The sequence below is a fragment of the Olea europaea genome, chromosome 4 (assembly GCF_002742605.1).
Source record: "Olea europaea var. sylvestris chromosome 4, O_europaea_v1, whole genome shotgun sequence".
Taxonomy (NCBI): domain Eukaryota; kingdom Viridiplantae; phylum Streptophyta; class Magnoliopsida; order Lamiales; family Oleaceae; genus Olea; species Olea europaea.
Window position 1 is genome coordinate 2008016 of NC_036240.1, and position 13077 is coordinate 2021092.

The 13077-nt window shown below is 36.3% G+C and overlaps 2 protein-coding genes across 2 annotated transcripts; one reads left to right on the top strand and one right to left on the bottom strand.

Annotated features, from left to right (window-relative positions):
- The first annotated feature begins 6 nt into the window (after nt 1–6).
- Nucleotides 7–9652, top strand: LOC111393243 (glycine--tRNA ligase, mitochondrial 1-like). The gene is made up of 11 exons (XM_023018682.1): nt 7–133; nt 515–696; nt 1618–2000; nt 4965–5082; nt 5616–5810; nt 5909–5987; nt 6195–6340; nt 6591–6650; nt 6773–6853; nt 7445–7850; nt 9258–9652. Exons 1-11 carry the CDS (start codon nt 58–60, stop codon nt 9473–9475), a joined length of 1944 nt encoding a protein of 647 aa, XP_022874450.1. The 5' UTR covers nt 7–57; the 3' UTR covers nt 9476–9652.
- Nucleotides 9653–11539: 1887 nt separating this feature from the next.
- LOC111393244 lies at nt 11540–13071 on the bottom strand. The gene has a single exon (XM_023018684.1). The coding sequence runs from the start codon at nt 12638–12640 to the stop codon at nt 11798–11800; it is 843 nt and encodes a 280-aa protein (XP_022874452.1). The 5' UTR covers nt 12641–13071; the 3' UTR covers nt 11540–11797.
- Between the last annotated feature and the right edge of the window lie 6 nt (nt 13072–13077).

Genomic DNA, 13077 nt, shown 5'->3' on the forward strand with positions numbered 1-13077 from the left:
CTCTCTCTCTCTCTCACGCCCAGACACAGTGACACAAGGAAGAAAGAAATAAAGTGGATGATTCGGATAATTAAAAGGTCAAGTGTGAAAAGAAGCAGCCTAACTGCCATTTTCTCATCAAGAACAAAACCAGGTGAGGTTATTAATTTTCCCTTTCCCCCTTTCATTTTTATTTATGTCATACGTGTCAAGTTCAACACGCACGAATGCCTATTTATTACAATAATAAAGTAATTAATTAGAGAATTAAAAGTAATTAGAACGGAATATTAGACGTTAGAAAATGACAATTCTTTCTTCTTCTTTTTTTTTTTTTTTTGCATACTTGCGAACCCACAAATCACGAAACAATAGGATAATTTTAAATAAAATAATATTCCTAAATAATATAAAATGAAGAACGTAACTTTTTCCAAATAAAAGAAAAGAAGATGCTTTAAAGAGACATTTATTTATTTATTTTCAGTGTGACCTAAAAAATCTTGAGCTGAGGGATTGTGACTTTTGGCCTCAGAAATGAACGCCTCACAAGAAGCTCACAACAGAGAGGCATTCCGACAGGCCGTCGGTAACACCCTCGAACGCCGTTTGTTTTACATCCCCTCTTTCAAGATCTACCGTGGCGTTGCTGGCCTCTACGACTATGGACCCCCCGGTTGCGCCGTTAAGTCTAACGTCCTCGCCTTCTGGCGTCAGGTCAGTATTATTCTTTCTACTTAATTGTTCAAATTCCAAACCTTTCAACATACTAATTCAAAATTTTCATTTTATGTCCTATTCTCTTATCATCTTCTATTCCTTTATTACATATTTTCATTCCGAACAGTTGAACTTGAATTATTATTAGAGGAAAATAACATCATATTGACTGTCGGGTATACCTTGTACTTTGGAAAATGAGGAAACAATTGAACTTTTGAGATAGTCTTTTTTGTAAACGAGCCTTCATTTTATTTACCAGAAACTCGATAAAGCACAAATTAGCAAAATCATTAGTTGGTACCAGAAGGAGAAGGGTGTGAATCGCTCAAAATTGTGCAAAATTTACTATTATGGCAAAGCTGCTAGACTGTTTACATGGAAAAGAAGCACTCGGCTTATGGCAAGTGTTTATTGAGGCGGGAAGATAAGTCATGAAAATAATAAACTTCAGGAATGGCTTTCATTTCAACCCTAAAAGAGAGTCCAAATTTGCATATTGCTGTCCTTCGCGCTTGGCATGCCTTTGACAGCTAAGATTTTGGTTAACTATATAACAGCAAAAACGTCAATTATTAAATGTCGGGTTCAACTCTGATATGAATTAAATATTAATTATATAGTTTCAGTAGCTCGAATGCCCTGCATAGTACTTCAACTTCTAGTTTATTAGGCTTATGCCTCAATTTATTCAAGTTAATATTTGATTCCATGCACGAAAACATATTTTATCGCAATTTATATGGGACAGTATAAGAACTGCAGTTAATTGGCTCCTCTATGCAGGTGATAAATTCTTGTGTGATACAGATTCTTTCTTTTTCCTTTTTTCTTTGGTTTTTGTTGCATTTCAATTGCTGCTCCTATATGTTATAAATATCTGCTTTTCCCAGCTAACATGTTATATCAATGCTGCAGCATTTTGTCCTTGAAGAAAACATGTTAGAAGTCGACTGCCCTTGTGTTACACCTGAGATTGTGCTGAAGGCATCAGGCCATGTTGATAAGTTCACCGACCTTATGGTTAAAGATGAAAAAACTGGAACCTGCTACAGAGCAGATCACCTTTTAAAGGACTATTGCAAAGACAAGCTTGAGAAAGATCCTAATCTAAGTGCGGAGAAGGCAGCGGAATTGAGCCACGTCCTTGCTGTGTTGGATGACCTCTCTGCTGAAGAGCTTGGTGCCAAGATCAAGGAATATGGCATTTCAGCTCCAGATACAAAGAACCCTCTATCTGACCCCTATCCATTCAATCTCATGTTTCAGACATCAATAGGTCCATCTGGTTTGAGCCCTGGGTGAGAATGTGTATTTATACTCCGGATTATGCAATTTTGTTGCTGGTGGCTGGTTTAGGGGTGGGGTGGGGTGGGGTGGGGGGGGTAGGAGGGAAGAAGACAACCATTTTCTTTATTTTTTTAATTTTTTTCTTTATTTTATTGATTTTTTTTTCAATTTATTTAATATGGTAATTATTAAGTTACCATTTTACCCTTTCAAATTTAGTCAAAATAGGTCAAAATTTACTTTTCTTGGTCAACTAATGGTCAAACGGACGGTTTCCATCCATTTGAACCTTCGGTGCATATTTTTGAAAGGTTTGGTACCTCCGGTGGCACAAACTAAAGGTTTGGGCAAAGTCTGCTAATAAACGAAAAGTTTGGTATCTCGGCTGCAATTTTCCCTTATTTTTATGTTTTAATTATTTATTTTAATTGTTTTATTATAGGGTTAAGTAACTTTTACCTTTTTACCCTTTTCAATTGATCAAAATAGGTTAACATTTACTTTTCTTGATCAACTAACGGTCAAACGGACGGTTTCCATCTATTTGAACCTCCGGTGCATATTTTTGAAAAGTTTGGTACCTCCAGTGACACAAACTAAAAATTTGGGTAAAATCTGCTAATGAAGAAAAGATTTGGTACCTCGACTACAATTTTCCCTTTTGTTAATGATAGAAACTCAAACTTTTTCGAGGTAAAATTTGTATTTAAAATATGGTAAAGTTGAGAAGCTTCCACTCCAAAAATGTCCTTTGGATACGTAATGTAATGGGCTAGCTTTTCAGCCCAAATGTACAGATCGGCGCTTGGAGCAGGCAACAATGGTGGATTCTCTCTTCAACCCTAAATTCCTCCTAAACTCTCTCTCTCTCTCTCACGCCCAGACACAGTGACACAAGGAAGAAAGAAATAAAGTGGATGATTCGGATAATTAAAAGGTCAAGTGTGAAAAGAAGCAGCCTAACTGCCATTTTCTCATCAAGAACAAAACCAGGTGAGGTTATTAATTTTCCCTTTCCCCCTTTCATTTTTATTTATGTCATACGTGTCAAGTTCAACACGCACGAATGCCTATTTATTACAATAATAAAGTAATTAATTAGAGAATTAAAAGTAATTAGAACGGAATATTAGACGTTAGAAAATGACAATTCTTTCTTCTTCTTTTTTTTTTTTTTTTGCATACTTGCGAACCCACAAATCACGAAACAATAGGATAATTTTAAATAAAATAATATTCCTAAATAATATAAAATGAAGAACGTAACTTTTTCCAAATAAAAGAAAAGAAGATGCTTTAAAGAGACATTTATTTATTTATTTTCAGTGTGACCTAAAAAATCTTGAGCTGAGGGATTGTGACTTTTGGCCTCAGAAATGAACGCCTCACAAGAAGCTCACAACAGAGAGGCATTCCGACAGGCCGTCGGTAACACCCTCGAACGCCGTTTGTTTTACATCCCCTCTTTCAAGATCTACCGTGGCGTTGCTGGCCTCTACGACTATGGACCCCCCGGTTGCGCCGTTAAGTCTAACGTCCTCGCCTTCTGGCGTCAGGTCAGTATTATTCTTTCTACTTAATTGTTCAAATTCCAAACCTTTCAACATACTAATTCAAAATTTTCATTTTATGTCCTATTCTCTTATCATCTTCTATTCCTTTATTACATATTTTCATTCCGAACAGTTGAACTTGAATTATTATTAGAGGAAAATAACATCATATTGACTGTCGGGTATACCTTGTACTTTGGAAAATGAGGAAACAATTGAACTTTTGAGATAGTCTTTTTTGTAAACGAGCCTTCATTTTATTTACCAGAAACTCGATAAAGCACAAATTAGCAAAATCATTAGTTGGTACCAGAAGGAGAAGGGTGTGAATCGCTCAAAATTGTGCAAAATTTACTACTATGGCAAAGCTGCTAGACTGTTTACATGGAAAAGAAGCACTCGGCTTATGGCAAGTGTTTATTGAGGCGGGAAGATAAGTCATGAAAATAATAAACTTCAGGAATGGCTTTCATTTCAACCCTAAAAGAGAGTCCAAATTTGCATATTGCTGTCCTTCGCGCTTGGCATGCCTTTGACAGCTAAGATTTTGGTTAACTATATAACAGCAAAAACGTCAATTATTAAATGTCGGGTTCAACTCTGATATGAATTAAATATTAATTATATAGTTTCAGTAGCTCGAATGCCCTGCATAGTACTTCAACTTCTAGTTTATTAGGCTTATGCCTCAATTTATTCAAGTTAATATTTGATTCCATGCACGAAAACATATTTTATCGCAATTTATATGGGACAGTATAAGAACTGCAGTTAATTGGCTCCTCTATGCAGGTGATAAATTCTTGTGTGATACAGATTCTTTCTTTTTCCTTTTTTCTTTGGTTTTTGTTGCATTTCAATTGCTGCTCCTATATGTTATAAATATCTGCTTTTCCCAGCTAACATGTTATATCAATGCTGCAGCATTTTGTCCTTGAAGAAAACATGTTAGAAGTCGACTGCCCTTGTGTTACACCTGAGATTGTGCTGAAGGCATCAGGCCATGTTGATAAGTTCACCGACCTTATGGTTAAAGATGAAAAAACTGGAACCTGCTACAGAGCAGATCACCTTTTAAAGGACTATTGCAAAGACAAGCTTGAGAAAGATCCTAATCTAAGTGCGGAGAAGGCAGCGGAATTGAGCCACGTCCTTGCTGTGTTGGATGACCTCTCTGCTGAAGAGCTTGGTGCCAAGATCAAGGAATATGGCATTTCAGCTCCAGATACAAAGAACCCTCTATCTGACCCCTATCCATTCAATCTCATGTTTCAGACATCAATTGGGCCTTCTGGTTTGAGCCCTGGGTGAGAATGTGTATTTATACTCCGGATTATGCAATTTTGTACTGATTGCACTAATTTAATGATTTCTTAACATAATCTTTTTGTAAGTTGATTTTTGATGGCTAATTGACCGCAGGTACATGCGCCCTGAGACTGCTCAAGGTATTTTTGTGAACTTCAAGGACTTGTACTACTACAATGGGAATAAGCTTCCTTTTGCAGCGGCACAGATTGGTCAAGCTTTTAGAAACGAGGTATCAAAATCTTTAATGGTTGCTTTGTTGCATGCATGTCTGGGATTGACCGTTCACAGGATATATTATAAATCTGAAAGTATGAGATAACTTGATGCTAAATCACAAATGTAATTGTGATAATTTTTCTATAGGTTAATCTTCCAACAAAATCACATTCCGCTCTGTCGATTGAGGCTCATAGACTGCAATTGTTGTAGCAAATGACTGTTAGTTTACTTTTTCTAACTTTAGCCCAGTAAAAACAAGAAATACATGATTGCTTTGAGTTTCTTTAATGCGAAGCCAATTTTACTGGTGTAAGCCCTTGTGAAAATTGAGATTCAGATGCTTTGGGGAGTCCAGCAAACTGTACATTCTTTTCTTTTCTTTTCTTTTCTTTTTTTTTTTTTTTTTTTTAAAATTTGCCGCGCATAAATTTAAATATTCAGTGTCCTAAAACTACTTTTTTCAATTTCATATTTGCTATAAATGTTGCTTGTGCTATCGGAGTGATAAACTTGCTTTTATTTGAAAACATACAAATTTTGTAGATCTCTCCACGCCAAGGTCTTTTAAGGGTCCGTGAATTTACACTAGCAGAGATTGAGCACTTTGTGGATCCTGAGGACAAGTCTCATCCTAAATTTTCTGAAGTTGCACAGTTGGAATTTTTTATGTTCCCAAGAGAGGACCAAGTGTCCGGACAACACGCAAGGAGAATACCTATTGGAGAAGCCGTTTCTCAGGTTGGTCTAATATATATGCCTGTATAGGTTATTCCTTTATAGTACTTTTGAATTTTGTTCTTTATGCTGTCAATAACTTCCAATACTGTGTTGCATAGGGGATTGTCAATAATGAAACTCTGGGTTATTTCATTGGGAGAGTCTACTTATTTTTAACCCAACTTGGAATTGACAAAGATCGCTTGCGATTTCGCCAACATCTGGCAAATGAGATGGCACACTATGCTGCAGACTGTTGGGATGCTGAAATCGAATGCTCTTATGGTTGGATTGAATGCGTTGGTATTGCCGACAGATCTGCATATGATTTACGTGCTCACACGGTAAGAGTTCAGTTGACTTTGTATACTGCGGGGTTTTTAACCCAACTTGGAATTGACAAAGATCGCTTGCGATTTCGCCAACATCTGGCAAATGAGATGGCACACTATGCTGCAGACTGTTGGGATGCTGAAATCGAATGCTCTTATGGTTGGATTGAATGCGTTGGTATTGCCGACAGATCTGCATATGATTTACGTGCTCACACGGTAAGAGTTCAGTTGACTTTGTATACTGCGGGGTTTTAATACTATATTGGAATGGATAATTTCATTGATTTATTCAGAATGTAACTCTGTCCATATTTTTTTTATGCCCTAATGAATATCTTTGGGGAAGTGATAGTAGCATATGCTTACTGTGTTTCTCTTGATGACTAGTGACTTAGTGACGGGACATTTATGCTCCTCCTTGGTGGATGCTATAGTGGAGTGTGTGACCATTTTCACTTTCATGCAGGATAAAAGTGGTGTTGCTCTGGTGGCTCATGAAAAATTTCTGGAACCCAAAGAAGTGGAGGTCAGTTTCTATCTCTCTCACACACACACATGCCCCTGCAGGCATACACATTATCTTATAGCTTTAATAATGTGCTTAATTGTTGTAAAATATATATTTAACGTTAATCTTATCTTTTCCAGAAACTTGTTATAACTCCAGTGAAGAAAGAGCTGGGTCTTGCCTTCAAGGGTAACCAAAGGATGGTGGTTGAAGCATTGGAGGTATAACTATGTGCTTGTTTGGGAGTGCTTGAATTATAATTTAAGCAGCAGGTCTTAGAGAATGTGTGGGTAATAAGTTGTGGGGCCATAGAATGTGTGGATAAAAGTGCATTTGACCAGTTTTAAGCCTAATTTAAACTTTGCCAAGCATGCACCACCTTTGAATATTAGATGTTTGTTAGGCTATCTTGTATGCAGTCCTCAAATGTATCAATTTTTTATTTGATTTTTCTCTCTCTGTTTTTACTCGCCTGAGAGACTGAGGAAGGATTTGACATCTCCCTCTTGTCTAGTAGTGATGCTTGAGTTTTCACTTTTCATAGAAATGAGATGAGACTGATTATTTTAGATTGACATCATGTTCTTTTAAGAGATGAGGAAGGTATGGTACTATATGTTGTTGACCAAAGGGAAGAGGTTGGAGAGTCTTGATTTTTTATGAGAACTGTTTCCGCTTGCATGTATTTTTAGCAAAAGTCTAACTTGATTTGTGATCAGGACCAACATTTTGATTTGTGAATGGAATCCATTCGCATATACAACTTTTAGCTTTTCAAGATTTATGAATTTTCCCATTCCTACTTTAAATAGGCCATGGGGGAAAAGGAAGCTATGGAAATGAAAGCTAATCTGGAAGAGAAGGGACAGGCGGAGTTTCATGTCTGTACTCTTGACAAAGTTGTGACTATAATGAAGAACATGTTGTCAATCTCTAAAGAAAAGAAAAAGGAACATCAAAGGGTTTTTACACCGTCAGTGATTGAACCATCATTTGGTATTGGAAGGATTATATACTGTCTGTACGAGCATTCTTTTTATACCAGACCTAGTAGAGATGGAGATGAGCAGTTGAATGTCTTCCGTTTCCCTGCGCTTATAGCACCCATCAAATGTACAGTATTTCCTCTGGTACAGAATCAACAATACGAGGAAGTTGCCAGAGGCATTGCCAGGTCATTGACTGCTGTTGGGATCTCGTATAAGATTGACATAACAGGTATGCTCCATGCAAAATGACGATCTACAGGAAGTGTTTCAGCATCTATATGTTGCCCTCCCTGTTTTTCTGCTTCCTCCTCTCTTTCTGTCCTAAATTTTTAAGTGTTCTTCAATTCTTAGAAACTTGCACGATATCCTATTGGAATGTCTTGGTACTTCAAGTCTGGTGTGCGGATAAGTCTAGTTTTAAGGGAAAAGGAATAATAACTGTGTGTATATGACCCCTTATCCAAATCCACCCCATTAATGGCATACTGATATTTACGTGACATGTGAAGTGTTTGTTCAACTTTTCATTGACAGGAAATCTTAAGATATCTCAAAATCAAAAGAACAGTTCGTTTTCTAATCTCGTTCCTTTTCTTTTTATCCATCATAGTTTGCCGAGCTCTTCAACCTCTCAAGTTCCTGTTCACGTTTCCAAAATCCCTGTTCTCTCTATCATTTTGTCATCTCTTGATCTTTGAATATCTAAAAAGCAATGTCCTAGCTCTTTCCCCCTTTTGGTAAAAGACACAAGTAGAAGTGCACCAAACCTATTTATTGCCTCCTATTGGTTGCTAATTTTTCCCTTTATTACTCACTCTCTACTGTTCAAGTCAATACTCCGGAATGGAACGACTCTTAAGATCCACAATAGTGAGAGGCTGAGGGCTCTCTATGTCACAAGGATAACGAACTCTCTGTGTCTCTTCTGTAGTATTTCAAACTCACTCCCTTTGATTCATTATCGTTCATTGTTCTGCTCCTCAATCTCTTGATCCTATGAACAGTGTTTCCTTGTTCCTTTCCCCTTAACCATCTTCTTGGTGACAGTACTGATGCAATTAGTTAGAAAGACAAAGCGCTCATTTTATTTGCAGATCCATCTCGAAATTCTCAATAGGCTAGCCAACTGGAATACCCTTGCCTGTTTTTAGTATTGAAGTACCCCAACCTGGACAATGCCCACTCTCCATTGAAGTGAGTTGTTGATCTCCTCTAGGGCTTCATTCTGTGAAACCTCAATACACCCTCTTTGACATTACTTTTTAAAGACTTGGTCTGATTCAGTAATATCAGAGACCGCCAGGTATTATCCAATCTTGGCTTGCACCTTTAACGTTAATAATTCTGTTTGCTCCATATGATCAAGATATGAGTAAGGCCTGGACGACAGTGCAGTCCCCCTTTAGCCTACTTCGGCTCCACCAGACTCGGCACATAATCACTGCCTTGCTTTTTCTACGCCTGTGGCCTATCTCAAACACATAATGAACTGCTATGGTCGTCTTTCATAAACGACATGCCACAAATTGGTGTGTCATGGTTCCCACTTTTTCAGGACCATATAGTTATTACACTGATCGACTAATGAAGAGTAAGCAATTAGTTATCAGCTATTAATATCTATAACATGATGCAGGTACATCAATAGGAAAGAGATATGCTCGAACAGATGAACTTGGAGTGCCATTTGCGATTACAGTTGATTCAGAATCCTCAGTTACAGTCCGGGAAAGGGATAGCAAGCAGCAGATTCGCGTTAGCGTGGACGAGGTGGCATCTGTGATTAAGGAGGTGATTGACGGTGTGAGTACATGGGCCGACGTGTTATGGAGATACCCGACTCATTCATCTTAACCACTGAAAAGTGAGTTTGAGAGATTATGTACTTGGCTTTTCGAGGTTTTTAATGTTGTCTTCTGAATTTCTCAATACATCTGGCCGATACAGTTATCGACTTAAAATCTGATTTTTATCTAAACCAAAAGGTATGGAGTTTTTCGACAAATGAATATTGTCACGAATTCCATATAATCAACACGGGTGAATCCAAATTTGTCAAAAATCATATTAAAATCTCCTGTGAACTTGAAAAGCTTTCTTGCCCTGTTACAAGATTGGGCCACTGGCAAATATTTTGTCACAACCCTAAAAGATAAGAATTAGCATAGGGGATATAAATTTTGAATTCAAATGGATGAAATCAAAATCTATAATAGGTTTGTGTGGTCCCTATATCAAATTACTGTTGTAATCAGTTAATACTAATTAAAATGGGACCCTCCTCACGTGCTCTCTCTATCCTGCATTAAATTTAGTTTTAAATTTGAATTATTGATTTTTGACCTATTCTCCATGTAAAATCCGAACTAATTTGAAAAAATTCTGATCAAATCATATCTCAGCATATCATGTATATATAAATCATTATGTTTACAAAGCACAATTGAAAAGAGTTAAATGTTTTCAAACGAGTCGCAGCCTGCTCTGATATAAAAATATAATCAAAATTACAATCGACGTTTTTCGAAACTGAATATCACGTCTATAAAAAGCTGAGGAAAACCATCAATTATATTCTTATTCCCAATTATTAACGTCGATTGTATCAGTTACCAAAAATCAAATTAAGTCATTGGTCCGTATGAAAATTTGACAGGAAGAGGACAATGGAGTTTGAATAATGTTCCCTTTGATTGCGACGCCTTTTGTCGATTGATGAAATTTTACGGCAATTCATTCATATTCTAAAAGTCATAATTTAGGGGTTATTTTCAATGATGGCCACTGGATTTGCACTTAGTGTGTTAGTTAATCACTAAACTTTCATTTATATCAGACTTATCATTAAATTTAAAAATAATAAAAAACACTCGTTCAGTTTGACGTCCATTTTAATTGGAGGGCATATGTGTTAAGTCATCAAATCAATACAATTTTCAATAAAAAAAATCCTACGAGTTCTCACATGTAAACAAACTATATCGATGATTTGAATGAAATATTTTTATTCTTTGATTTTCGAAGAAAAAGAGCATATTTTTGCAGTAAAATCTAAAATAAATTAAAGTTCAGTAAACGTAATAACGTTTCTATAAGCCCCAAATTTTATATAATCTTACAATTCATCGTGAAGTGAAGTGACTTTAGGGCAAAATCGCGTGAATTTTCATTTTCTTTATGAAAAAAGTTGAATTATCTTTACAACTTTCCAACTTTGTCACTCTAATTGCTGAAAATGAGGCACCGAATCCAGCCGTTTTGCACTACCCTTTAGTTTTTCTTTTTTAAACCTTTTCCCACGGCCCCCTTTATTAAAGACCCGAAGAAAAATGAGTCTTACATCTTATTACATTGGTTCAACCGAACCCCCATTTGTTTCTCATTTCTGGAAGAATGAAAATGAAAAATATAACCGTTACAGACCCCACACAGAAGATATAAATTCAAATTTGGTGGCTTGATGTGATGAATAACGGTCATATTTTTCATTTTAATAAAGAAATATGGGAACCAAACATGGGTAAATATTTGTCCGATATCATTTTTTTTTATTTACCTAACATTTTAAAGTAAGCTTTTGCCAACGCCAAACATTTTGAGTGGAGCGTGGCGTGTCACATTAGATAAAGTTGGCAACATGATTAACAATATAATTACTTGCAAAACTAGCAAATGGTACACATATTTTCAACCTTTTCAAATGCCACATTTATGTCCATTTGACATAACTTTTCAAAAGTCGAAAGTTACTTAAAAATTAAGAAGTTTCTTTTATCATATATCAAACAATCATTTGTATCTTGAATACGTCTTTCTTTCTTAATATCCAATTGAACGGACTGAACATGCTGATTTCTTGATGAATTAAATTCAGAATTCAATTTGGGAAATTGTTCAATAAGAAAGATAATATTTGAGTGTAATAAAGATGAAATTATATTGCCCTTTTAATAGCACTCTCTTCACGAACAGATCGTTTCATAATTCTACAACAAAGCATCATGAGGGCATTGATGGTACCACGAGCACTCGAGTATGGCACAAAAGAACATGTTTGGTATATAGAGTATTGAACGAGTTCGACATGACAATGACAAACCTGCCTAACTAATAGTAGAACAGAAGATTTAATCCATCTGAATTAACAGGTGAAATAAAAATGAATAAGAAAAATTTCTACTTCACAGATGATTTTTTGTCAAATTCTGGTCTGAATGTTGGAGAAGAAGCCAATGGGAGTACCTGTGATTCTTTGTTGTGGCTCTTATTGATAAATGACATAAAAGAACCATTCTTTTCTTCTTCACTCAAAATTGAAATTGAGGCCCTTTTTTTCTCAGCTTCTTCCATTAGCAATCTTCTAAATAACTTATCTTCTGCGTCTTTCAAGAACTTGAACTTTGGAGGAGGTGAAGATCTTAATCTATTAACTTCAGCCTCTGATAATGATTCAAAAAGGGGATTAAATCCACGGTTATAACAAGAATCAAAAGCCTTAACTGAGGGTGAAGAAATAGGGGTTAAATATGGTGTGCCAGTTCCATCTACACCAATAAAAAGATCACTCAAACTTCTTGCTCTTGATCCTTTTCTGCTACTTCTATCACCCTTTGATTTCCCATCATCAGATTCCAAATCCTCCTTGCTTTCTTCCTTGATTGTGAAGAGAAATCTTGGGGGGCCACAAAGATTGTGCAGCCTCATCAGTTCAGTTTCAACACCATCTTCACCATAGCCTTTCAATAGCAAATCTTTGCTTGACCCTAATTCTAGGTCAATTTCTTCATGCCCATTAATGGATTCTTCTGGATTTTTCACTGTATTTGTCTGTTCTTGGCTACCGTTTAAAGAATTAGGCTTGTTCCAGCAAAACAGACGAGAAAAACTTTCAATTTCTCCACTGCTACTTGTTATTCTCCTCTTCCGCCATAGTAAATAATATAGCTCTGCCACAAGACCAACTAGAATAAAACCAAACACAAGACTCAACCCAATTCCTAACCCACCAAAAGATCCCATTTTTACCTAAAAACAGTTCTAGATTCCTAAACTAAAAAAAAAAAAAAATTCTTGAATTACTTTGTTTTATCATAGTTTGGCTTGAAAAGCAAAGACCCAAGAAGACCTTGAAGTTCATGCTTCTTTAAAGGTTCACTGCCTAAGATACACGCATGCTATGGGCTGTGAGAATCTTGGGTGGAAATGGGAATAAACCTTACCTTGTCATTAAGCTCAGAATCTTAAGAATAGAAGAAATAGAAAGATGTATTTGATTTAAGGAAAGTGTAAAAGGGTAATAGTAGTATATGATTCTGTGATGATTCGAAGAAACAGATCTAGACTGGCAAAGTTCATGGTGATGTGTGTGTTGTGTATAGAATGGTAGCAAAGGTCACATCTTTCCTGGATGCCTCACATGGGCTGGCAAAAGCATTAATCTTAAAGATACAAAACAA